Here is a 27,939-nt window from a genome sequence, read left to right on the forward strand (position 1 = left end):
CACAGGAAATGTATCCAATTTTGACAGGACCTCTAAGGTTTAAACTCCCCAAAAAGCTGATTCAATAAATCTTTAGTGGATTAAGGGTTGAAAAGCATCCGACTGACAAGAGCACTGAGGTGGGTGCTGAATTTGGAGTTTCCTTCTCAGAGATTTTCCGTGCAAAACCAACAGCTTCTCTGGCACCTCATCCAGCAGAGACTACATGTTGAAAGGACTTCAGCATTTACAAGCCACAACCTTGCCCTGCTGGAGGATGTCAATTTTCTAAATGTTGAGGAAAAAACACTTTGACCAGGATGGCCCACTAGCTCTATCTTACTTCTGCTCCATTGTGTTATACCTGAAATAATGCCTAGGACTCGGTCAGTCATGAACTGTGACTTCTGATTGGGAATTTTACATTTAGAGTGTTGAACCAATATAAGTCACATGCCAAAAGTTTCATATGTTCAAACAAAAACATTTTGGATTTGATCATTAGATTTATGAAACAATAACAAACTACAATGGAGTCTATTTTCCATGAAATCACATGGACCATAGGTTCTTAACCAGTGGTCCTTGGACCACTGGGGGCCGCGAAGCCTATTCAGGGGGTGTACAACTGCTTAGAAAATTAAGTTAACAAATTAATAAATTGTATATAAATAAGGAAGCAAATTGTGCAATTGAAATTTTTAAATCATTTTGTAAAGGTAAAAGCTAAAATTTAACTTAGTATCCTCAGATTGATTCGTGGAAACAGTGCCACAGATGGAACAATGCAAGTGCATCAAACTGAATATAATATGGATTTTGAGTGGCCTTATTTGAATTTATAAAAGCTCCAACCTTTCAGTTAAAAAAACGAATGTAGTTGTTTTATTTTACATTTGTTTGTGAATAAAAATGTTTAATCATTTGTGTATTTGTTTGATTAATGCATGTTTTTCTAATTTTGTGTATTGATTCGCGGGTCATACCATCAAAAAAGTTTAAGCTTTTCAGTAATGGCACAGTGGGGTCCTTGAAATCCAATAATGATTCTGTGATGATCCTAGAGTTCTAATAATTATGTGAGGGTACATAGTAGTCAAAGGTTAAGAACCCCTGACATAGACAACATATATGATGTCAAAGATTGTTTGGTGTTCGTTACACTAAAATGACCAAAAAGTATTTTTAGTTATTTCTATTTCTACGAGGAAGTGGGGTTGGATATATTGGTTTGACTGATCCTACTGTACTGGAAGACGGTAAAGGTAGAGGGTGGCAGCCTCTACATGGTCTTTGTGGACCTCCGGTCCGCGTTTGACCTAGTTCCTATGGGGAAACTGTGGGCTGTCCTTCAGGATCTGGGCCTTCCGCATCAGATTTTAGAGCTACTCATGAGATTACATGAGGGGACTTACGCCCAGGTCCGCTGTGGAAAGAACGGAACGCTGTCACCAAGGTTCCCCGTTGGCAGGGGGGTGAGATAGGGCTGTGTCTTAGCACCGACCCTGTTCTGCCTGTATGTCAACGGGGTAATCCCACATCTGGACGGCGTCCCTGACAATGGCGCACCAAGGCTGGCTGGTAGGAGGGTGCCGGCGATTATGTTCGCAGACGACACCCTCCTACTCTCCAAATCCCCTTTGAGGATTCAGAGGATATTTGAGGGGTTTGGGGACTTTTGTCGGTACAGAGGCCTTGAGATCAACGCCGCCAAGACAAAATTCATGATTTTTAACCCGCCAGGGTCCACTCGCGCAAATCCATCATTGGGCGATGTATGTCTGGAAGGGTTACGACCTTCCAGTACCTGGGCGTTACAATTCATGAAAATTTGTCATGGGGTCCGCAAAAGGCAAAGTCCCACATGAAACTTTCCCAGTTGTCGGGTGCCATCTCAAAGGTTTCCAACTCTTCAACCTTTAGGCCAGTGAGTCCTGCTCTGGAGGTCCATAAGACGCAAGCAAGGGCAGCTGCACTCTACGGGGGGGAGCTTTGGGGACACTGTGCTGCCCCTGAAATGACTAAACTTGAGTCTAAATTTGTAAGGCGAATATTATCACTTCCTCAGAGTACACCATTAACACCACTGAGGTTAGATTTGGGACTGACGCCCATTGCAAACGAGCTAACAGTAAAGCCCCTAAGGTTCTGGCATACATTATGGACTACACCAGATCTTTTAAACTATAGGAACAAACTTAAACAGATCCTCAGCTTTAACTGTGTAGTCAACATCCCCTGGCTTGCGTTCATTAAGCGTGAACTTTTAAGTATTGGACTCCAATCTATGTGGGAAGATCCAGAAAGGGCCTCTGGTCGGGTATCACGAAAAATGTTTACTAAAATGTACCAAGGGCAAAAACTGGAACTCCTAATTTCTGATCCTAATGCAGGTATCCTTACTAATTCCTTTTTAGAATTCAAAAATTCTTATTATTTTGAGGACTTCATGGATGTTGTCTTCCCAATTTTAGCGCGTAAACTTTTTATCCTATGGTGACATGGCACTTTACCCCTCAAGGCCGTCACAAGTAAGTGGACTGCCTCTTCTAATAAGTCTTGCCCGGGCTGCAGCGGTGACTTAGAAGATGAACTTCATGTTGTCTTCTTTTGTCCAGCATACACCAAACCAAGAAAATACTGGTTGATACCATTGTGCAGAAATCTGGGTTTTAATCTTGCTTGAATGCTTTTAGAATTTTTAAAACAAGTACATTGAGCCCTATTGTGTTTGCACTATCTAAATTTCTGCTAGCTATGTGGTGCAAGCAGCGTAAATTAATTGATATTGATTGCTAGCCTGAATACCGAGAAATGAGTGCTCTGAATTTGACATTTTTAAAAAAAATTGAAGAAAAGGTATTTTTGCCTGTACAAAAATATTGCCATGTGTATATAAATTAATTTTAAATGTTACCTCTTTTTATATATCTTCCCTGACCCACTTTCACCTTTGTGTTTTATATTGTACTCTTTTATGGCCAAATTGGCCGAAATAAAGAATTTTTGAACTTGAACTTGGTTTGACTTAGGCCTGTGCCCTGCCTATAAATTGTTACTGTTGCTGGTTATTCATATTTTTTATTAAAATAAAAGTTGAATAAAAACGTTGCACTACGATTCATTTATCTCAAATACCTACAATCCTTAGGCTTATCCTATAGCATGCTTGTTTGACTTGGCCCTTTTGGCAGGTTCACCCCAAAACTTTTTTTGCATTTGCCTTACCTGTTTCTGTAACCTGGTGTTGGTGATTTTAGGCCTCTGCGCCCACTTTTCCCTGTGGTCCAGTGTAAAGTGTGTGCGCTCTCTGTGAATGTGTGGTGAAACTGGCCTGGCCCGCCCTCCCATAGGAATGCATGGGGATATGTGTGTCCATGGTAGTTCCTGATGTGTGGGGAGTGCAGGGGCGAGTTTGGTATGTGCAAACTCGTGTGATTAAATGCTGCACGATTATGTGCGCGGATTTATTGTGTATAGTGTAGAAGTGCTACTTCTAGAAGTTGGCATGTCTGTGCAGTAAATGTGAATTGACTGTCTGGCTTGTGATTGGCTGGAGCTGGCTGGTGTGCCTGGTTCCAGGAGTCAGGATGGATCTGTCCCGGTGGTGAATGGAGAGATCTGCATGTTGATGGAAGGGAGGAGTGCACCTGGGACCTGAATAGGGCTGGGCCTTCCCTCCACAATGCTGGTTCCACCCCCTGTGGTGTCTCTGATGTCCCAGACCCACCCTGTGAATAGGAAGAGGGGCTGAGCAAAACTAAGTGCTCCCGAAACAGTTGCATCTGGTTCTCCCCTTGCCTGCACCTTTGGAAACAAAGTGTCAGAATTTGAACCATCGGTAAAGCGCTGACCTTCCTTCGCACTGTACCCGGAGGTTCATGGCTGGAAAGACTACGATTCACAGCATTCCCGGGAAGCACGTCACGTTCACGACACAAGTCACGCAATTCCAGGAAACAAAGCCCTCGCCGGGGAAGCCGGCGTTGCCGATAATTCTTGCTGGAAAGTTCGAATGGCTGGTGTTCCTGACAGGTGGTAAGCCCCATTGTCTGAACTCGTTCTGAACACTCGATACCCCATTCCGGGTTGAGTACGTGTGTTATTGTATTGCTGGTTGGAACATTTTGCGTGTTTTTGACTTTGCTGATTTTGTTAAAAGCTCTCTCGGCTGAGCGAGCTTTATTTCCCCGTTGGCCGAGGCTAGCATTGCGCCGTCTCATTGCAGGGAAATACAAAGAACCGTCAAGGACCTCCTTGTTGGAAGAGAGTACTGTTCTTGGTCTCTTGGGGGGCAGTCATTGACTTTAAGATTGATTAAAGGAACGGTCTGGGCTCAAACTGTTCATTGGCTTGCTTACGGATTACCTGGATTCTTGATCAGTCTAGCGGTCGCTGGACGCCTGTGGAATTCATGAACTATCCCATTGTGCAGACTTCGTTTAGGGCTTATTAAAATTGTCTGCTTTTTATGTATGATCTCTCCCCACAACCTTATCTATTTTTTATCCAAGCACAGGAGAGATGAATAAGGGGTGTCATATCGGAGGGATTTATCTAACTACAGAAGTTAACACAGTCAGTGTTGGGTATGTTGTGGAATTGCCTATAGAATGACAAAGCAGGTACAGAGATAAGAGTTTCAATGTATTTCTTTTGTTTCCCTTTACAGTTGGTTAACTCCTTGGTATCTCCCCAATCTCTTCTACTATTTAAGGCCACAATATTTTCCTTTACAGGTAGGAGTGAGGACATAAAGTGCATTATGCTATAAGGAAAGGACATAGGTCGTTCTGGGCTATGTGGATACTGGTTGTGTATTCTAAGTATCTATTATTGTCGTTTCAGATCTCCCTCCCCGCTGTCCCCTTCCTTTCCTTCCCTCGCCTGACTATCCTAGCAGTCTGTGTATATAACTTCAGACTCTGGGGACGTCGAGATGGGGCAGCCATATATACTTCAGCACAATCCCGAAGATATCAGAAGAAGGAGCCTGACAGAATTAGCGGCCCAAGATTGCTTTTTTCTTCTTGATTGTGCTGAGACAGATATGGCTACCCTAGACCACGTAATGGCAGCTCTGGCGTTGGTTCAAACAGAGATAGCAGCCTCCAACAGAGAAGTAGCAGCTTCAAGAGCAGAAAATGCTCAACTACGAGCCAGGGTAGATAGAATACAGGTGAACCCTTTTGATGCTGGGGGGAGCCCTACCCCTTCCACCTCTATAGTTGTAGAGATGCCCGCACAAATACCATTGGCCCCCCCTGAGAAGTTTATGGGGATAATAAGAAGGTGCAGGTTTTCATGACCCAGGTATTGTTGCACTTCATGTGGAAACCCAAAATGTTTTCTACAAACCAGGCTAGAGTGGCTTTTCTGATCTCGTATTTAGGGGGCGAAGCAGCACAGTGGGCAGTCCCTGTAGTCAGACGTGATGACCCTCTGCTCTACGATTGGGATGAGTTTTGATCGGAATTCGAGAAAACGTTTGATCGCAGGGCAGACACTTTTACTGCTGATAGAGAGCTACTGGAATTGAAACAGGGCACTGCTGAATTGGTAACATACCTCAAAAACTTTCGTTGACTGGTGGCAGAGACCGATTGGCCCGAGTCCAAACAATCTGCTATTTCTTATCAGGGCTTGAATGATGAACTAAAGGATGTGTTGGCACACATCGATCCCCAACCACGCACCTGCTCCGCTCTCATCGAACGTACTTTACGTCTGGACCATAGGATAAAGGAGCGGAAGGGAGACCACAAGAAAAAGGAACGGTCTGTCATGCCCTATGAACGTGTTGGACAAGGAGAGAAAACAACAACATCACCTGAACCCATGGAGATAGGAGCTGTGAGGGCTTCATTGACGCTGAGCGAAAGGGAACACCAACCAATCGAACCTTCAAAAGTTCTGTGTGTTACTCAAACAGGGGATTTTTTGTTGGGAGTAAAAACAGGAGTACAGACCTGTGTGTGGAGAACCTGGCTTAGGCATCATGCCGAATGGAAAACGAAACAAGGCATACCCATGAAAGGAACACAAGTGCTAGTACCTACGAAATCATTAAGAAGAACAGTTTTTTCCTGGTGTCATGATTCTCCTTGCGCTGGCCACATGGGGTATGCAAAAACTCTGGAAAAAGCGTTGACAGTTCTGGTGGCCCTCCATTCGGCCTGATTTTCGTCAATGGGTTAAAGAGTGTGCAAAGTGTGCCCAGATGAAATCGACCGACAACAACCTCAAGGGTTGTTACAACCTATGCCCACGCCAGAAAACCTGTGGGAGAGATTTTCTGTAGACTTCATTGTCGGACTCCCCAAAGACCAAGGGAAGACAGCTATAGTCGTGGTTATAGACTATCTCACGAAAATGGGTCACTTCATTGCTTGCAACCAGGTTCCCACGGCAGGTCAGTTAGCCCACCTCCTTTTAGTGAACATAGTCCGGTTGCATGGACTTCCAAGGATTATAGTATCGGATAGAGGGGCCCAATTTACAGCACACTTTTGGAAAACCTGGTGTTCTGAATTACAAAGAGCTTCCTCTTTGTCTACCAGTTTTCACCCCCAGACAGATGGTCAGACAGAGAGGCTTAACCAGACTCTTAAACAATTCCTGCGTTGTTACATTCAAAATAACACAGAATCATGGGTGGACTGGTTATGGGTGGCGGAAATTGATTATAATAGCACTCAACACTCCTCCACGCTTCACACCCCTTTTTTTTGTTCCTATGGAAATTATCCTAGATTCAACCCCCTGTTACTCCCAAGTTCCAATGCCAGGTTGCCCGACGTCAAGGAGAGGTTTTACACGTTCGCAAGATCCTCCTTGCCACACGTAGGAACCTTGTACAAGCCAAGGCTAGGTACAAAACACAGACAGATAAACACCGCAGGCCTTGTCCTTTGTATAAAAAGGGAGATCTGGTGTGGTTGTCCACAAAACACATAAGGTTCAAGAAACACAGCGTGTTTAGCCCTAGGTTCATAGGAGCTTATAGGGTCATGAAACACGTAAACCCGGTGGCTGTGAAATTGCGCTTGCCTGTGCATTTTAGAATCCACCCCGTCTTTCATGTATCCCTCTTGAAGCCCTCTCATTGCCCGGTACGGCGTGCTCCTCTGCCTCTTTGGGTACAACAGGACCATGAGTATGAGGTTCAGGGAGTGCTGGACTCTAAATGGGTGAGGGGCGCTTCCAGTATTTGATTTCTTGAAAGGGCTACGGCCCGGAGAAGAACTCTTGGGAGCCTGCCAGTGTTGTGCACGCTCCTCGTTTGGTGGCTAAGTTCCACCGCTTGCATCCAGATAGATCTGCTGCCGGTCAGCGTCCTTCGTGAAGGGGGATGTACTGTCAGAATTTGAACCATCGGTAAAGCACTGACCTTCCTTCGCGCTGTACCCGGAGGTTCATGGCTGGAAAGACTACGATTCCCAGCATGCCCGGGAAGCACGTCACGTTCACGACGCAAGTCACGCAATTCCAGGAAACAAAGCCCTCGCCGGGGAAGCCTGCGTTGCCGATAATTCTTGCTGGAAAGTTCGAATGGTTGGTGTTCCTGACAGGCGGAACTCGTTCTGAACACTCGGTAAACCATTCCGGGTTGGTTACGTGTGTTATTGTATTGCCGGTTGGAAAATTTTGAGTGTTTTTGACTTTGCTGATTTTGTTAAATGCTATCTCGCCTGAGCGAGCTTTATTTCCCCGTTGACCGAGGCTGGCATTCCGCCGTCTAGTTGCGGGGAAATACAAAGAACCGTCAAGGACCTCCTTGTTGGAAGAGACTACTGTACTTGGTCTCTTGCGGGGCAGTCATTGACTTTGAGATTGATTAAAGGAACGGTCTGGGCTCAAACTGTTCATTAGCTTGCTTACGGATTACCTGGATTCTTGATCAGTCTAGCGGTCGCTGGACGCCTGTGGAATTCATGAACTATTTCGTTGTGCAGACTTAGTTAAGGGCTTATTAACCTTGTCTGCTGTTTATGTATGATCTCTCCCCACAACCTTTTCTATTTTTTATCCAAGCACAGGAGAGGTGAATAAGGGGTGTCATATCCGAGGGATTTATCTAACTACAGAAGTTAACACAGTCAGTGTTGGGTATGTTGTGGAATTGCCTGTAGAATGACAAAGCAGGTACAGAGATAAGAGTTTCAATGTATTTCTTTTGTTTCCCTTTATAGTTGGTTAACTCCTTGCTATCTCCCCAATCTCTTCTACTATTTAAGGCCACAATATTTTCCTTTACAGGTAGGAGTGAGGACATAAAGTACATTATGCTATAAGGAAAGGACATAGGTAGTTCTGGGCTTTGTGGATACTGGTTGTGTATTCTAAGTATCTTTTATTGTTGTTTCAGATCTCCCTCCCCGCGGTCCCCTTCCTTTCCTTCCCTCGCCTGACTATCCTAGCAGTCTGTGTATATAACTTCAGACTCGGGGGATGTCGAGAGGGGGAACCCATATATACTTCAGCACAATCCCGAAGACATCAGAAGAAGGAGCCTGACACAAAGGATTTATGTGTATAAAAAGGGGCTGTGACCCCATGAAAAATGTTTTTTTGTTCCTACTCGAATCTACCAGGGGCGTGCTGCTGCTAGGGCCCAGCGGGAGGCTTGCCTCCCTGGGCCCTGCCCAGCCCCTGGATACCCTATGGACTTTCTTGTGGATCTATTTCCCCTTTTGGAGGTTACCAAGGCTTTGGTACAGCCTTCCTGCGCTCTATTTTCAGACTGAACGCTTTATTCTGCTTGGATTTGACTTCCCTGGGAAAGAGAGAACCTGAGGGCTGTGCAGCGCTGATGCTGCAGGCCCTGGTGAAGGAACCCCTCTCATGGGGATTCCCCCGTGATGCCAGTTCGGCAGGTGCCACCTCGCTTATTTAATTACTTTGATGCGCAGGTGCCCACCCTGCGTCTTTTGTTTTAAGTTAAAATTAACACGGGTGCCCACCCCGTTTATGGGAGCCAACACGGGTGCTCACCCCGCTGTTTATTTTTAAAATGACGGGAGCCTACCCCGTATCGCCGCCAAACCAAGAAGATCAGCGCCGTGGCACTCGTACAAAACCGGAAGCCAGGCCCGCGCTGCCTGACTGTGGGCGGGGCCTGGAGTGTGCCAGTTCCGCTTCCCGTGCCACGCCGCGTTGGGCGCGAGGGGAAGAAGGTGGTCGATGGTAGGCCGGGCCTCCCAGAGGTGAAGGGAAGCCCCGCGCCACAGAAGAGGTGTTGCCGCGTTGCCCGAGGGAAGATGACCTGAAGGACGGAAGTTACCCTGCCGGCGTGAATACTACACGGGGCTCCTCTGAGGTTGAGGGAGCGCCGCAACCGCAAAGCCTCTCCAGCGAGGGAAGCACCGCCCGGAGTCTGACAGGAGGAGAGCCTCCCCCACATAGTCGGTGAGTGGGGAGGCCGTTGGGCGTGTTGTGGTTGGTGCCCCAGGGCACCCGGGCAGTGTTAATGAGTCTCGAGCGATCCCGCCATGGGGCACACAGTCAGGGCGGCCAAGGTTGCGCAGTGGTCCGCCCCAACATGGCAAGATTGGCTTTAGAGGGCCCCGTGGCAGTCAAGAGCGGCCCCGTGCTCCCTGGGGGGGCAAAGTTATTTGTAGAGCCTGCGGGCTCCAACGATGGGCATGTTTATGTTTATCGCCAGTGGCTCCTAGGGGGCGCAGTTATTTTGAGAGCCAGATGGCTCACAGGGGCACATTGTCTATTTTACCAGGCCCCACCATGGCTCCCCCGCATTCCTGACGATTCCTAAAGCCTGAGAGCTCCAACGTTTGGGGTCATATTTGATTACGTAAGGAGTCAGGGTGCTCCAGTGGCAAAATTGATTCCAGAGCCAGCTTGCTCCAAGGCCCCTCTTTTTCTTTAGAGCCAGGTGGCTCGAACGGCAGGCGCAGAGGGAGCCCATGCCGCAGTTTCTGCTGATTTCCCAGCTGCCCAGCAAGTAGTGGGCAGCTGCACCGTTTAGGTCTTTCTTTATAGGGGACATGTTCTTTTGGACTCAGAAGTAAGTCGCACTCCTTCGTCCCTACTTTGGCCTTCCACAGCTGCGCAGCACTTAGTGCCAGCTGCAGGGTTTAGGCCCTGTTCTGGTTCTCAGCTGCCCAGCAAGTAGTGGGCAGCTGCAAGGGTTAGGTTCGCGCCGGTGGTCCATCCCTAACTGGCGCTGCGTTGGCAGCACGCCCTGACATTCTGGACACAGGGCATTTGAGCCCCTTCTTGATGGCCAGTTGGCCAGGGGGACCGGTAGAGGTATAGGGCGCAAGGCCCTAATGTGATTGATATATGCTTTAAATGTGGTGCTAGGAAATGTAATGCATCTAGTATGTTTTACGCACCCTGTGTTGATACCTCTAGAGATGGTTTTACCTATGGAGGTTTGTGTTAGTGAGATTGTACTTCACTGTGATTTACGCCCCTAAATGTGAGTTATACTTAGGATGTAGGGTCTAAGGTGTTTAGACTAGTGAGGAGATTGCCTACTCTATTTATAGGCCTTTATGCCTGTGATACCTCTAAATGTGTTTTCATGCTTAGGAGGTTGTTTTGCCTAGCATAGTTTATACTAGTGAGTTTATGTGTCCCTGCGTGATCTATGCCTATGGTGATTAGTATTGCGTAGTGTGTACCTACCTCTTACCAGTGGTTACTGGTTGTGTTCTATAATTGTTCTTTGGTGCTACAGTTACTCTAAATGCTATTTCTACTAAGTGCTGATCCTGGCAGTGGCCCACGTGGCCCTGTCCTGTGTAAATAATCCCTTGTGAATATTGCCCGTGCCAGTTGGCACAATGTATATTGTGTGATTACTATCTGATGTGTTTTAAGAATACAAAAGTTATTTACCTTGTGTAGAGTTCCTTTTGTGGTGTGCCTGGGATGTTGTTGCTGTGTGCATGCGCAAATGCTTTACACATTGCCTCCCGGATAAGTCTGTCTGCTTGTGCCAAGCTACCAAGGCGGTGAGCAGGGGTTATCTTTGGCGTGTAACTCCCTTGCCCTGACTAAAGTGGTGGTTTCTGCCTAGCTTTGGCGCAAGCCTTAGCCAACCAGAAATCCCAGTTCTAACAATGCTGCTTTTGATGTATTTGAATTACAGTGTGGCTGTGGGATTTGCAAAGCATCCTGTCATTGGCACTGGCAGACATTCAAGCGGTGATCTGTATCACGACCTGATTGTGGTGTTGTTAGATGTAACACTTTCGCGCTAATTCCCCGCTATCAGCCCCATTATTGACCCCTGTGACCGATGTAATTTCTATTTCTGTTTGAAATATATTCGGAAATTCACGTTTTCATCTGTTTGAATAACTCAAATGTGTGCAACATCTGTTTAGAAGCAGCGTTTGCACTTAAAAATCATTTATAAACAGAAATGTACAAGCAAATAACCTCTTTTGACAATAAACGTAAAATTAAGCTGTGCTTATGAAGCACACCCAACAAGGTGTTCCAAGTACATGGACAGCGCTGTTCCTTCCACTGTAATTGCTCATGTCAGTCTGTAATAGTGAAGGGAGTGACTCATGCAAGCAGCCAATCAAGGTGAGTGATGGTTTTGATGAAGTATCATCGGGCATAATGATTCACTAATGCTATGAATAGGTCACAGCCCGCAGCCAGTTGCCAGTGGCGAGGCAGCAGTTTTTCTCATTGTTACCAGCCCTCATCATGGAATGCAAACATAATCTGGGCATAAAGATAAAACTGCATCTTCCTACATTGCAGAGAGATGAGCGTGGGTGACATTTACAATACCTGGGCAAAGCTCCCAGCTGGACTCATACGTTGGTCTCTACCGGTAAAGGGTAAATAAAGCCAAGAATTCCTTTTCTTCACTCAGCACGTGCCCCCACGTGGTAGGCACTTATCAGCGGACTCTCACTTAATTCACACAGCTTAAAGGCATTGATTGTAGTGATATTGATTAAGGTTTCAACTGTCACATTCTGAACAGCTATATAACATACTCATTACAAATAAAAGCAAGTAAGTGCAAGAACATTCACCTCTGTGTAAACATTAGTTAAAGCGTAATAAATGAAAAAAAAAATAATAACTAGACGAATTGCCAGGGCAGATGAAAGTGAGAGAATCTTTTTTTTTCTTATATTAAAATCTATCCTGCAACCTCATAAGTGATTCGTTTTGATGGTGATTTAAACCCTTATATAACTCAAAATTGTAATCAAAATATACAAAGGCATAATTTGTCTGAAATTAATTTCAAATCGTTTCACTTCACACACTACAAGCAAAAACACAATGCGTTGTGCATTCATTTTACTGTGGTCTTGGGGTGAGTAGTACAGGTATGGGTGATCAGTGCTTATGTGTAAGAAGTTTGATAAACTCCATTCTAGAGGACCAACACAATACCACATCCCCAAAGAAATGATGTGTACCTGAAATCAGAGCCTGTTCTTCTTCCATTCTCTGGCACCCCAGGATCCGGACACATATCGGATGCAATAGCCACCCCAGCTTGACTCACTGTAAGTAGAAAAAGATACACATTTATGAAAACAAACGGTTTTAACTATGTTAAAGTCATTAGTAAAGATCGAGTATTACTCGGTCCTCAGTCAGCTAAATACCCTTTATTGTAATACTTTAACCGGTCAAAGAGAGCTTGATTATTATGTTATGGGTTAAGATTATATCATGACAATTTCCAAACATGTACACTGCAATCTCAGGGCGAACTATTTTCACTAGAGACATAACCTAAAACTAATAACATAAAAGAATATTCGTACCTGAGTCAAAGAACAAAACGCTCTTTCCTACCCACCTATTCCCTCTCTCTGTTTTTATCACTGACAATAGTTCACACGCCTAGGCTTGATACCTCACCAGCACGGAGTACGGGATCATAATTTTTAAATATATTTTAATTTTAATAACCTAAGTGTGGTGTGACAGTGTTACACCGAGCTGCTCCTTCTCAAGTTATGTTCTTTACTAAATATTCTTCATTGTTCTACAGCTAATCAGAGGTTTTCCTTGCTGCCCTCAAAATGAATTGACACAATTCACATCTCCACACTTTCTTGAAGATCTATAATCCAGAAGCTCCTGATTTGTTGTAAATACTCCAAATTTAAAACAGGAGTGCATGAGTGGAATCGCTTAATTCATGTTTAAACTGCTAACCTAAATTTAAATGTAGTCTTGAAATGGGAGTGCCTGTAACTGTTGCTGTATTCAACACCAAGGATCCTTACTAGTTTGGGATCTTGACTTAACATGCCAAAAGGAAAATATTCCTTGTTTCCAATGCGAGAACTAGGTTTGATGGCTTCTAACATATGATCTCCATTTCTCCTGCTTGATGTACTTCTTACGATTATTGAGTGTTTTTGTAAAAAAGTGCACAACACCTCGACACTCTCTAAGAGAGATAGAGATAGAGCGAGGATAAAGACGATGAGAGAGAAAGTAGCCTTTGTGACTACCAGTCAGTCAGTAGACCACCTGAGGGTTTCAGTCTGCTGCCTTTGAACAATGCCAAATGATTGGTTGGACTGATCACAACATATGTGGTTGATCTGAGATGGTAGAGGGATCTAGATTAATGTATAAACAGACACAGCTGAGAATGCAATAAGAAAGGGTTAACACTAGTCTTGAATAGCAACATTATTAATCCTTCATTCAAGGGACTTTTTCTAAAAAAAATATATTTTTTAATTTCAGCTGTTCCACAAAAGAAGCTTGCAAAATGGAGAGATTTTCCAATGTATTTCTTATATCTGGTCCTAATACGATGAGTAAATCCTGATTAGCTGATTTTAGAGTTCTTCACGGATGACAAAAATCAAACAGCACAGCCAAATAAGGTACAAGGTACAGGAATGCTTTGTGGTTAAGACAGTGTATTTTGAAGCATCAGCTTTCTTATGTTGGTAGTCAGTGGAGGAACTTTACAGCCATTGTCATGAGGTTATATACTTTCAGGCAGAAGAGGAAACAAGCACTAATATGTTGGCCATTATGTAGTTTTAAAAGTGATTTTTTCCATTGTGGTTATGATTTTACATTATTATAAATCGGACAATATCATTGTCAGATTTACAAGAAATATTTCAGAGATGCTTAGCCACTCAAACCATACATTACTGTTAGAAATCAGAATTACCAAAAGCATATCTTTGGTGCGTGGTTTATAAATACTAATCTAAAAACTAAGGGTGGTCATTACAATGGCAAATGGACTGAAGTCCGTCCGCCATCGTCCTGGTAATCGGGACCTCCCGCCCATTAGGTGACAGTGCCATATATGATATTACAATGGAGCCACCACCACGGCGGCCGCAAAAGGCCTTTTCAACATTGCGGCAGGTGCTGCTGGCTACGGCACCCACCACAATGCTAAAAAGGCAAGTTTCGGTTTCCCCTAAACTACGTGGCAGGCACCGTGATGTGCTTGCCACATGGTGCAGGGAAATGTAGGGGGCATAATAGGTACCCCCCAAGTGGAGTACCACACTGACCCTGCACCGGGGAAGGCCCGCAATGGGCCCCAAAAGTCAAAACCCGCCAGCCTTTCCACGGCGGGGGAAACACCATGGAAAGGCTGGCAGGGATCCAGCATCTTAATCTGAGGATGTGGGACGGTCCAAAAGGTAATCTTAATGATTGCCTCTGTTGGACCCTTGGCGGTCTGGCTTTCCGCCCGCCAACACACTGCCAGCCAACACAATCTGGCGGGTGGTAATTGGCCTTAGGATGGTGGTGAACCCGCCACTGGCAGGCTGTCGATCTCGGGGGGTGCCATCGTAATCAGGCCCTAAGTCTTTTTTAATTGCTGACAGAGGTCATTTTAAAAAAGTGGGTTTACGGTCATATAGAAAGTAAATCAGCCTTGATATTTAGAACACCAAGTATTTGATATTTGACGTTGGTAGACAGAAATCTTGGTACCTCTTTTTTTAGGATGATTTTGAGCTAGTTGCTCTTAGCACTGGCAAATCAACCTGTTGCAGCAAACAATTATTAAGCAGCATATTATAGAGTATGAATTTAAAATGAATGATTTGAAAAAGAAAACAATGGAGACACTCCATTATGGACTAGACACAGAGGAGAGAAGATCTGTAAGAGAAGCATGGCCTTCCGATTAAAGGTCCCCAGAGAACATGTATTAATAATTATGTCAGTTGTATCAATAGCTATACCTTCTCTGTTTTGCCTTTTCTTTGCCTCTGGGTACATGTTACCTTTTATTGTAATTATTCTAACTTCTATGAACAGCGCTTTAGCAAACACTATATAAATAAAAGGTTATTGCTCCATCCTCTACCTAAATCTTTGGGTGCTTTAATTTTTAGGTTGAACTTATTTCCATGAATGTATTAGATTTCTAGATTAATATTGACACAAACCTTGTGCCATTTCATGTATTATTGTGCCAATTATCTCTAGCTTCGATTTACCCTCTGCAAGCTTGAGACAGCTGAGATATGGATGTCCCCTGCATGGTACAACAGACATGTACTCCTTCCATGACTGGCTTGTCTACATGTGAAACTGGGATGCTTTTTTTTGTCCCAGTCAGCCTGCTAATTGCGTGATGACTCCTTGGCCTGTCCCTAGGTATTCCCAGGTCCAGAAACTTTTCTGTGACATTGAGTAGTGCACCAATCATACCCTCTTTCCTGACATGAAAAATTGTCCTTGATAGGTGACACAAAGAGGTGGTGGCAACACATTGCCATTTATGTGAAGTCATAACATTGTTTTGAGCAGACCTTTTTCTGTTTCATGAGAAGTGCACCCTTTTAGATTCACTCATGTAAGGTTCTGCTTAAATGTAACCACCATATACATACTCTGACATCCTGTGTGTGTGGACTGTATGTTTATACAATGTGGATGGTAGCAAGATTCTATGTTATGGTGGATGTCTAATTACGGGGGCCTGTGAGATACATCCTGGTTAGCCCCAGGTGGTAGGAGATGGAGGAAGAGATGTTGCTTCAGCAGGCAGTGTCAGCGTATTGTTTGCATCACTGGAGCTGAAGAGAGGAGACTCAGACACTGCAGTGTGGGAGGATGAAGGCAGAGCTACCATTAAAAAATCAATGAGGGCTTTTTAGCAAGGGGTTGTAAATTAATCCTTCCTGAGAACTGCCATTTTGTGGATGGCAGGAGAGTAGGGGTGAGTCAGATTTTTGTTGTAAGGGCTGGTAATTCTGTCTTTGATGGTTGTTATTTCAGGAAGGCTAAGGTTAGCCAGCTGCACAGTCTTCACATTGTAATGGACACATGGTTTTGGGATAATCCTGCTTGAACTAGCTTCATCTCTACCTTTTTTGATAGCAATCACCTTGCATAAACTTTGTGCCTTTGCAGCCTCACAAACCAGCTCCAGGACCTACCCTGTCTGAAAATGTAGTACAATGCTGTGATCTAATCCAAGTTGTTCTGTCCCTAGTTCATCTTGACCACTGCAGGAAGTGCTATACAATGTACTCAAAGAGTTGCAGTTATCCGGGGCTGGCATTTGTATGACAGCCAGCATTCCAGAGGTGATGCAAAATCACTTTTAGTCTGCACAACCAGCTGCAGGAGCTGTGGGCTTGCCTACCACCAAGGACCTTGACTGCCTGCTCAGAGAGGGAAGGAGAGTGTCTACCTGTTGGAAATTAGGGTCTCTAGTTGGCAGACGTATGCACCATGTTCAGATAGGGACCCTTGCTTCTAGTCAGGATAAGGGACTTAAACACTTTAGATAAACCCCTGTTCACCCCCTTGGTTGCTTGGCATAATCAGGCAGACTTACCCCGAAGGCAATGTGTAAAGTATTTGCCCCTCAAACACTCAGTAACACAGTGAAAACACTACAAATGGCCACAACACCAGTTTAGAAAAATAAAGTCTCTATATCTAAACCAAACAATCAAAATGACAAAACTTCAACATACAGAATTCAATTTATGACTTTTAAAAGACTTTAAGCAATTCTAGCAACAGAAAACTATGGTTGCGTGACTTTTACACCAAGTCCCTCAAGTGCATCAAGTCCTCGGAAGCTTGTTTCCGGTCCAGGGAAGGCATGGCTTGGCAGTTCGGGCTGGACTGTTCCCATGAGGCACAGGGTCAGACTGATTTGCATATAGCCATGTCTGAACTGGGGTGGAAGAGTGGGCTAAAGAACGGTGATGGATCAAACCCAGATCTTTTGACTGGGTGTGAGTGTTTGATTGGTTCAGATGCTCCGTCCATCACCACCCCCTTTTGTACCGCTTTGGCCGCCATAAGTGTGGCAGGGTATGCTCAGACGTGAGTCCCTTGCTCACTTTGCCACTGGATTCAAGCAAGCCGGGCTGAAGACGGCTGTAATGCCAGAAAACAGTCCTCGGAAGCTTGTTTCCGGTCCAGGGAAGGCATGGCTTGGCAGTTATGAGATAGCAAGAATTACAGACTTACGAGCTGACACGTTCGCTTTTGCAGATGATGTTGCTTCGAAAATTTACGCACTCATCAATGAGGAGATCACGCCCATAATGAATAAGAGAAATAAAGAAAACAGTATACGACCATTACTTTATCTCACTAAGAGAGAAGTCAACCAACGTTTACACGCCAGTACTCTGATTAAATATCATCGGGCCCAACGAATCCCAAGAGGTCTGAGAGTCCCCTTAAAACCACTCTCATGCAAGAACAATCCCAAATGTGTTGAATGGTGGTACACCATACTTAACAAGTGCTCATTAGACTTGATTTTGCTCTTTATAGAAGAACTCTCAAAGGTCCTAGAGTATCTCAACAAAGCAATTGTACAATCTGAACCTGAACTGCAAGGAATGATGGAAATGGAGGACTGGAAAAAAACCCTGGATGATATCAACACACAACTAACAGAGGAAATCAGTGAACGGAAAGTTTGCCAATACAAAAGAGACACCATCGACTACAAGATGGGAGAAGTCGACTCATGGGCAGAAGTTTCGCAAAGAGACTGCAGAATAAACCTTACAGTGCAAACACTGAAACTGAAACTTCTTCCTCTGAAGGTGAATATAGAGTTTTGACACACAAGAGAATAGCTGAACAACCCTCTACTTCATCAGTAACAAAACTAACTACTGGTGTGCCTTTTTCGGAGGAAGGCCAAAAGGACAGCGAAGACCCAGGAGGGGCAAAAGACATAGATCAAGCAGCATCCAGTTTGAAAGCCCCAACAACAATGGGCAGGCGGAACAAGGGGAAGAAACCTTAACCAACAAACAACTAGTAATCAACATCTCATCTTATAAATTGGATCGGATGGAAATTCAGACTCTACAGAAAGGCACCTCCTATGTACCCACACATCATTCTAACAAACTAGAACTAGATGTCAGTCTATTCAAGCTTATGCGCAATCTAAGGCTATGGCATTTCTTTGAGAACATCGTGCAGACTCCAGATAAAGAAGAAGACAGTCAGTTAAAAAATCTCAGGAGCAAGAGCACTTATCTAGCACCAGTGACACACAAAACGTTAGATTCTTTTGAGAGTTTGGTCAAAAATGACATTCTGAAATTCAATGTAAAAAAACAGTCTAAACTACAAAATCGTTCCAAAAAAGAATATAACGCAATAAAGAAACTCTCGAACAATCCCAACATCATCTGTCAAAAGGCAGATAAAGGTGGCGCATTAGTGATAATGGATACTTGTTTCTACAAAGCGCAAGTTAACTTGCATGTAAGTGACCATGAGAAATATATTCCACTTGGACACAATCCCACTGAACGATACCAGGAGCAATTACTCAAAATCGTATTCAAGGGCACCGATGATGGAGTCATCAATGATAAAACAAAATAATTTCAGACACAACTCAATCCAAGAACTCCAACGCTGTACATGCTTCCCAAAATCCACAAGGACCTCAAGTATCCACCTTTCCGTTCAATCGTGTCAACTAAAGGGAGCATACATGAGCCAGTGGGCACATTTTTGGATTCACACCTACAACAATTTGTGGTTAAATCGAACACTTATGTCAAGGATACCACGGATTTCTTGAATAATATTGAACAAATCAGTTTACCTCAAGATGAAAAAGTATGGTTGTGTACCATCGACTTTAAATCCCTTTATGCCTCCATCCCACACAATCTAGGGATTGAAGCAGTTGAATAAATACTCTTATGTTCACAACTGAGCCATGATTTTCAGGTATTTCTCAGGGAGTTTTTAGCATTCACACTTTATCAAAGTTACTTCAGATGGGATGACGAGCACTATTTGCAACTAACAGGCACTTCGATGGGCAATTGTGCAGCCCCAGTCAACGTGAATGCCTTCATGAACGTGTTTGAAAACAGAACACATTCTGAGCTTGGACACTTGGAAGAAACACACCTGGTTCTTTTTGTGCTATATTGATGACATTTTTGTGTTGTGGCGAGGCACGCATTAATCCTTAACATCGGCTTTGGAACATTTGAACACTAATAATCATCGCATACAGTTTACTTACAGCATAAGTAACATCTCAGTTGCATACCTAGATGTATTACTGATCAGACGAGGCAACAGAATTGAGACCACCTTATTCAAGAAGTCGACTGTTCAAAATAATCTATTGCATTATCGAAGTTTTCATCAGCTTCCGTTGAAGAATCACTTACCTTACTTGCAACTCCTTCAAGTTAAAAGAATTGTATCGGAGCATTCTGAATTACAAACGCAGACTGATAACATGGTATGCCGTTTTCAAGAATGTGGATATCCTAAAGAAATCCTTCAGCAAGCGGTCATGAAAGTTACCAACAAAACTTGCAGTGTATTACTGCAACCCGCAGCAAGATCTGAACAACCCAGAATGGTGGTGATATCGAGATACTCCACCATGAGTCATCAATACAAGCGATCCATTAAAACACACTGGCCATTATTGGCATGTGAACCTGATTTTAATGGCAATTTTTGCAACAAACCTAGATTTGCTTACACTAGAAGCAGAAATATCCAGGAACTCATCAGACCAACTGAAAAATCACACCCAGTTTCACACCAAGGGACCATCCCTTGACATAATTGTAGCAACTGTCACAACATCATTAAAGGCAACACGATTATGCACCCCATGAGAGGTACTCCAATTAGGTTACACGTCACAGTTACTTGGGACACCGCTAAAGTAATTTACCTTCTAAAATGCCTGTATGGCTTCATTTATGTTGATAAAATAAGCAGGAAAATAAAGACTTGTGTTCACGAACATAAGAGCAATATATGAACGAAGAATACTAAGTCAACAGTTGCTACACATTTGAATGAAAATCATCATAATATCGCACAACTGAAGTTTACCATTTTGGGGGTTGTGGAAAAAACAGAAGGAAAAGACAATAACAAAATTCTCTTACAGAGAGAGAATAATTGGATTTACCAATTGGATTCCATGAAACCCAAGGGACTCAATGATCGCTTGGAATTCGCATGTTATCTGTGATTGTTTATCACTTTTTGAACCCTGAACCCGTTACCAGCATTATCTTGCCTATTGTTGTTCTGTCTTTACCTTTTCTTCTTTATTTCTCTTATTTTATTTTTTGTTTTGAGCAATACTTATATTTAACATCTTGCGACACATATTGTGAGAACTCACTTTGGTTTACTCAGTTCACACTTGAGGATACACTACTCACAACATGGTGCTGAATTTTGAAACTTCCTGTGCACTCGAGAGCGGCCCAGTGTTCGCGCTGTTCACTGTTTTTCACCCTCCACTAACAAAGATGCCGGTAATGAAGCCACTTCTGATGCTGAACACAAGAAACACACTTTACTAATGTGTTACACTATCGGAAGGTAAGACACCGGCTTTCGATTAGACGAAAATCAATGTCACAGCTTGGTCTTAGTTTTTATAACCGCATGACATGTTTTGCGTTCACCCGCGAATGACATACGTGTTTAAAAATCACTGTGCACTTTTAAAATCACCGTTCTTGTCTGTGGCGTTTCACAGCCGGTTCAATCTATATCTCTGACACGTGTGCAAATCAGAGACCGGTTTGAACATTGTTCACTTTATTGTTCAGAGAACCAATGACAAATATTCGTGTTACTTTCACTGTTGCGAATTGCGCGCTATCTGACCACACATTTTCTTTATCTTCACATGCACTCTTTTGCGATTTTGTTGATGGTGTAACGTTAGGGTTATCTTTTCCATTTTTAGTGACAGGCGTCTAATGTTATGCATGCTTGGCATCACTCACCTCAGGCACTAGAACACCGACAGAGACTGTGCATGTACTTAGTCAATAACAGAGGAATTAGATTTATCATTCAGGACGTGGTCCCCCATAAGTTTATTGTTTGTTCTTGTTTAGATTTCCCCTGATGAAGGGCCTCCTATGAGCCCGAAATGCATTGGGAGCAGTGCATAAGGTTGTGAGAGAAGTTCCTATATGAAGATATGATCATCGCTGATTTAAAATTAGCATAACTTTGAGGATTGAATAAAGTTTATATGCACGTAAACAAGAAAAGAGAGGTCAAAAACTAACTCCTGACCAATCCAGGAGAAATCGCAACAGACCACAATTCGAGGAGTCAGAACATGGTTAACAAACCCGATTTGGGTTGTAAAGAAAGCCCTCACACACTGACCTGGTCAGTGTCATGCTTCATCATCGGGCCCCACCAAAGAGGCCGAGTGCCTCTTTGGTGTGCTACGACGCCAGAAAGACTGCGGAGCTGGTTTTGTGTGAAGGGCGTGCTCTAGTTTACAGTGAAGAGTTAAAAGTGCCTGAAAGAGGGTATCAAAAAAACAATTTAATAGGCGATCCCTAGGGCACGTAACAAAGAGTATTAAGTGTCTGTATTTAATTGCCAAGGTTCAGGGTTGGTAAAATACAGGAAATACTCAAATTTATCTAGTCAACATGTTTCTGCCATAAGGGTGGAAATTACCAAGGCATTCGTCAGGACTATACCCCGGCGGTATGGGCTCTCTAATCACCCACCCTGACCTGGGGACGTGAAAGTGAAAATTATAAAAGTGAAAAAAGTGCGTAAAAAAGTGGGAAGAGTAAAATACTCATTCCAAAAATACTCCGTAAATTTGGAGTTTCACCGCACCTGTAAAGTAAAAACAAAGACAAACGAAAGACAAACATGAACATTATTATTATGAGCCTTTTTGTTTTGTCAAGGTGCTCCAGGATATGTGGCTTAAATGGTGTTCCCAAAGTAATCATAGATTTTATACACCATCCAGATAGCCCCTAAAGGATGATAGCAACTAACTCTGGGAAGTGATGTGCTAGAGGTGTGCTAATTACAAGAAAACGATGTAAAATTGGGGAAATAAAAACACAAATGCGTGTACTCCTTATGAAGGGATCAATGGACCTCAGAGGTCTGTGCCCCTCATGTTGGTATCATAAGGTAGAGCTCTCACTTTCAAAAGGGGCGCTACTAGCACCATGGGTCTCGGGAGGGGGTCGGAGCGACCTGGCACATCCTAAGAGAGAGGAATAATACAGTTTCAACAGCCTGCGCACAAGCGGTTACTTAGCTCTGTATGCAGATGAAGCAGCGAATCTCCTTTGTAGTGATTACTCACGCCCTCAGCGCTCTCGACCCGCTGGAAAACCTGCTTGTGGCCTCAATTCCGGACCCCGAGGATGAAGAACCGGGGCCGGTATGCTCATTCTTAAAGCAATCGGTCGCGTGTGCGACCTGTTTCCGGGTGGGCGTGTCCAGCCGATAGTGAGGCTTGGAACGCACACGCCCATCCAGAAGGCCCGCTCTGATTTTGAAACGAGGCTTGGATGTCGGAAAAAGCGTCTCAGGCAAAAAATCATCTGCATAGAGCAGACAAAGTTGTTGTGACTCGTGTCATACCCCGCGCCTTTACCTGGGGTTGAAGAAGTAATTAAGAAGGCGCTGGATAGACTGTAGATAAAACGATAACATCTGTCTAAAAGGAAGTATATTAAGACAGACGCTTCATTGTTCTACAAACATATCAGGGCAGACGCTTCATTGTTCTACAAACATATCAGGGCATTGGCACAAATGACAGTAAGAAGCTCCATTTAAGAGCAAGCAAGATACTGAGATTAAGAGGGAAAAAATTATAATAAAGTGTCAGAATTCAGGTGAAAGGGCAATAGCTAGCTAGTAGATGGGAGTCACTGGAGTTTATATGCAACAGCAAAAGTCTACCTCTTCGACTTGAGAGTTGGATACATAATTTTAAACATTTTAAAAAATCGCCCATGCGATTTAGACCGCTGCGCCCAGAGGGTTGTTCTCTAAGGTTAGAGGACGCATGAATGGTTGTAAAGACTTTAACACTCCATGGTCCAGAGAGTGAGACCTCCGTGGCACACGCCAACTTACTAGAATTCATAACATTAAAGAAGCTTGTGCGCAATCAACCCCCATTTGATTCTATAGATTTTATCTCAAAGGTCTCTGAGCTTAGTAAAACCAGTTCTGTCCCCCCTGGTCCAGCTTCACCACAAGAGGTGGAGAAAGCATTGTACAGAGCATACATGGCCTATTCAGGTGCTAGTGAAAACTCCACCCACCATTCTAAATGCAGAAAGGTCTATTCAGCCTGGATATGAGTCACTCAGGAAAGGCAGGACACATCTCAACCCCCCTTGTGACTGTCTACAGTGAATGCACATTCCCAGCTCCTGTTACTCCAAAGCCAGACAGCACATACACAAACAGGCAGGGACACACAGGATGGATGAACAAGAAAATTCCTAGTGTCTGAAAGTAGCATTTTCAAACATGCAATTTAAAAACCACATTTACCAAAAGATGTGTTATTAAATTCTGAGTTCAGAGAGCCTAATCACCGTTTCTGCATCTTCTCCCAATGGAAAGTTATACTTCTAAGATGTTACAATGCAGCTCCAGTGGCAACCTATGGGATAGACAGCCTTTCAACAGTGAAAAATGAAATATACAGTATTTCACTATCAGGACATGTAAAGCACACCAGTTCATGTCCTACCTTTCGCATACACTGCACACACCAATGGGGGTCCCTTGGGCCCAACTTAGGGTGCCTTACATGTAAGAAAAGAGAAGGTTAGGTCCTGGCAAATGGGTGCACTTGCCAGGTCGACATGGCAGTCTAAGACTGTACACGCAGACACTGAAGTGGAAGGTCTGAAAACATTTTTTGCAGGGCTACTCAGGTGTGTGGCACAACCAGTGCTACAAGATCCCTAGTAGCATTTGATTTACAGGCCCTTGGCACACACAGTGCACTTTACTAGGGAAATACCAGTAGATCAAATACGGCAATCATGGACAACTAATCATAATCACAATTTATACAGAGAGCACTTGCCCTTTGTGCCCAAAGCATCTAAGCCAGGTAAAATAAAATCCAATACACATTAAAAAATGCAGGAGGCAGAGGCAAAAAGTCAGGGGAAACCACACCAAGGATGCAAAGTCTAACACTACCTAGCAGAGGGAGACAATCTGTCGAGAAGTGGAAGCCCAGTTGTGTTCATGGAACACAGGTAAGAAACCAACTTGTGTTTAGGAGTGTGTCAGATGTAGACCTGGGCTGCAATGTGTAAACAAAACTAACCCATGTAGACTGAGCATATCTAAAAAACAAAAATGTTCAAGATTCAGTTCAAATTCAAGATTACATAAGATTAGTAATTAATTATTTTCCTGATTTTTTTATGTATATTTGGTTTATATTGATGAGTTCACAACAATAGATATTTTTTTCAAGGATCGTATACTTTGGAAGTATTTAGTAAAATATTTGGTTTGAAATGTGTTTTGATTTAAAAAAGTATGGTTAAATGCACTTAAATAGGCAAATTCATGCATTGTCCGTGTTTGAGCGAGCAGGCACACAAGTCTTTCTTCACTTTTTATTGCTTTGTTTTTAAAATGGCACCTGTTTTGTAAACACATTGAAATATGAGATGTCTAAGAGCTAAAATGTATTGTCCGTTTGTTGTGCTACCAAAAAATAAAGCAAGATAGCATCACTAACAGGAGTTACCCAACATGTGTAACTTTTCATGAGAGTGATGGAATTCCTTTTCATCATGCACTGTGAGTGGAAAGTGCTTGCTAGTTCTTTTCTCCTTATTTTGTTTTGCTATTAATAGAGCACTTTCTATGGCAAAAAAGGAATTCCTAATTTCTTTATTTATGTCAATATCCTCTGTGGGAAATGCTTTACATTTCACAGCTTTGATTCTTAAGATGGCTTGGGTGTGGCACACTTTTGCCATAAATTGTGTTAGCGCTCTAGTTTTTTAATAAAACACCATGGGACACTGTAAATGTATTGCGACTTATATAGCGCACGTATCACCCGAAGGTATCAAGGCGCTTGCTTAGGGAACCCGTCCTGGTATTCCCCTGTGAGATACCCCGGCAGGGTATCCACAAGGTGAAAGCCAGGCATCCCGCCGCGAGGGGCCGTAGTGAAGATTAAGCAAGCTATTGCCCATAGTCGCAGAGTGTGACCCCGTGAGTCGAGTAGGCACCGGAGCGAGAATAGGTGAAAGCCAGGCATCCCGCCGCGAGGGGCCGTAGTGAAGATTAAGCAAGTTATTGCCCAGAGTCGCAGAGTGTGACCCCGTGAGTCGAGTAGGCACCGGAGCGAGAATTGTCGAGTCTGTGGAATTTTTGAGCCCGAGACCCGCTGAGGCGGGGAATCGAACCCTGGTCCACGGCCGATCTCAGCTTCCGGGTCTGCCGCCTCTAACCACTGAGCCACGCTTCTCCACTGCAGTTCATTGCTAGAGAGTTAACTAATGGACTGCTTCCTGTGTTGATAGTGCATGTTTCACTGTAAATGTCAGAATGTTTTATTGAAATGCATGAGGAAGATATTTGAAAACACGCAAAAAATGTGTTCATATTAGCTTTCTTGAGTGCTAACCATAATTTATATTATAAAAAGAACCCTCCCATTTGGTTAATTTCTTAAGGAAATTCTTTAGGCTTTGATACCATCAAGATGGCTGCAGGTGTGTCATACTTTTGTCATAAATACAGAATGCTAGTGCTCTAAATGTTCATTAGAACACTGTGGGAAGCTGTTGTAGAACAGTGGGGACTCAACTGACTTGCAGCTGCTGCCCCTGGAAGTATATGTTTTACTCAAAATTTCAGACTTTGTTCTCACATGGATGAGGAAGATACTGTGAACTTATGGAAGAGGTGCTCTTATTTTTGCTTCTGGAGCAACTTCCATAACCTCAATGAGAAAATCATAAGATAAAAGTTTAGGTACACACACAGGGAAAAAAATAGTGAAAAGTTAAGGAACAGAGAACCTTTCACGGAGGAGGCCGTGGTACACTCGCAGCAAACCCCAATGCAATGAGACATATGCTTTGTGTGAAAAGGAGGTATCACTGAAAGGTAGCATTGGGGTGGAAGGAATGTGACACAGACAGAATCTCCTAATCTAGGACTCTGCACATGGAGTACTTCAGCTTGATGCTGGGCAGTGTAGGTGGCATGAGGCAGCATCTTTGTCGGGAGACTTGGGGGTTAGCTCACAAAGGCATCATGATGATGTTAAATAGTACACCTGGGGCTGTATTACATAAAGTCCCCCGGGGGCAATTCGGTATCACAGAAGGAGCTGCAGACACTTGTGTGGCCCCTTGTGTAATACTGATAGTGCTGCGCACATAAAGCACTGGCTCCATCTGCAGCGGGCCCAATGCAAATGAGGGAATCCCTTTGCGTCTTCGCCCGCGCCGTATTAGAGATGAGGGCACAGAGGCAAATAAACTCTCAGGAGGCCCACTGAAAGTGCGCCCCCTTATGGCAGCTCTCTGGAGCGGACAAAGGGGATCCCATGGACCCCTCAGACATCCCTTTACAGACCGGTGCAGTCACCGACTGCACTCGCCTGCAGGGGGATTTTTAATCCCCTTCAAAAGTGCAGGCAGGTTGTCGCCTGCACTGTCAAAACACATAGTGACTGCAAAGCAGCCGCTCCATTTTTCATAGGAATGCGCTGCCCCCAGGGCAGCATGTGTTCGCTGCTACCCTAGGGGCAGCACATTGCTGGTAATAGGGCTCTTTTTCACTGTTTACGCATGTGCACCTTCTTAAAGGTGCACAGGCCCAGCGCAAACAATGAAAATGCACATTTACTATAATACAGCCCCTGTAGTGCTAATTCATGTACTCCTAAATGTCTTTATGAATTAGATTCACACCAAATACATTGCTAATATTCATATACAATTACAATGAACAGGCTCATGAAGTGTGGACTGGAAATTTTGTACTAATCGTTTAAATTATCTCATGATTGCACTGCTGCATACCTTGTGAAAAATCTCCTTGGAACAACTGGATGAGCCTCTGTTACAAATCTAAAATGTGCTATTTTATAAGTGAGGATTCTCACGCGTTTGCTGCCAAAAGTTTTGTTCAGAATGCCCCTCAGTAGAAATCAATATGATCCCATAGAGCTATCACCTCGTACTCTTATGTATTGTCCCCAATAGGTGCTAATGCTATACAACATTTCAGCTCTAAAGAAATATTGTGCACAAATACTGGTTCTGACCTTGCATCAAGATATGGCTATTCGCAACCCCTTGTACTTTTGTTTGCAGCAACATTTTGCAGCGTGTTTGTCTTGAATTGGTTAATTTGAGTTTCGTCTTATAAATATTTTAAATGAATTTATTAGAGTTAAACGTCTCTACATTCATTTTATGCTAATTGTGAAATATAGTAATCACTAATTCAGGACAAGTGTTTAACACAGAAAGACTTTTGCTGAAAGTGGTAGTATTGGGCCTTAAGATAAGAAAGATTACTTAATGCTGAATCTGGTTCTGCCGTAATCATGGAAAGCTATATTTTGCTGTTTTTTCCCAGTGAAATGCATGTTCATACATTTTAAATTACAGTATTATCAGCATTTCGTTTTGCAGTCTTCATCAC

General features: G+C 43.6%; 1 protein-coding gene across 1 annotated transcript in view; it reads right to left on the reverse strand.

Moving 5' to 3' along the window:
• CSMD1 (CUB and Sushi multiple domains 1) overlaps positions 1–27,939 on the reverse strand; it is a 4,503,734-nt gene that overhangs the window by 2,573,551 nt on the left and 1,902,244 nt on the right. Inside the window, exon 8 of the mRNA XM_078647516.1 lies at positions 12,402–12,489. Within this exon, the coding sequence (XP_078503642.1) occupies positions 12,402–12,489 (88 nt within the window). The remainder of the gene's footprint in view (positions 1–12,401; positions 12,490–27,939) is intronic.

This window comes from Lissotriton helveticus, chromosome 6 (assembly GCF_964261635.1).
Source record: "Lissotriton helveticus chromosome 6, aLisHel1.1, whole genome shotgun sequence".
In the NCBI taxonomy this organism is placed as follows: Eukaryota; Metazoa; Chordata; class Amphibia; order Caudata; family Salamandridae; genus Lissotriton; species Lissotriton helveticus.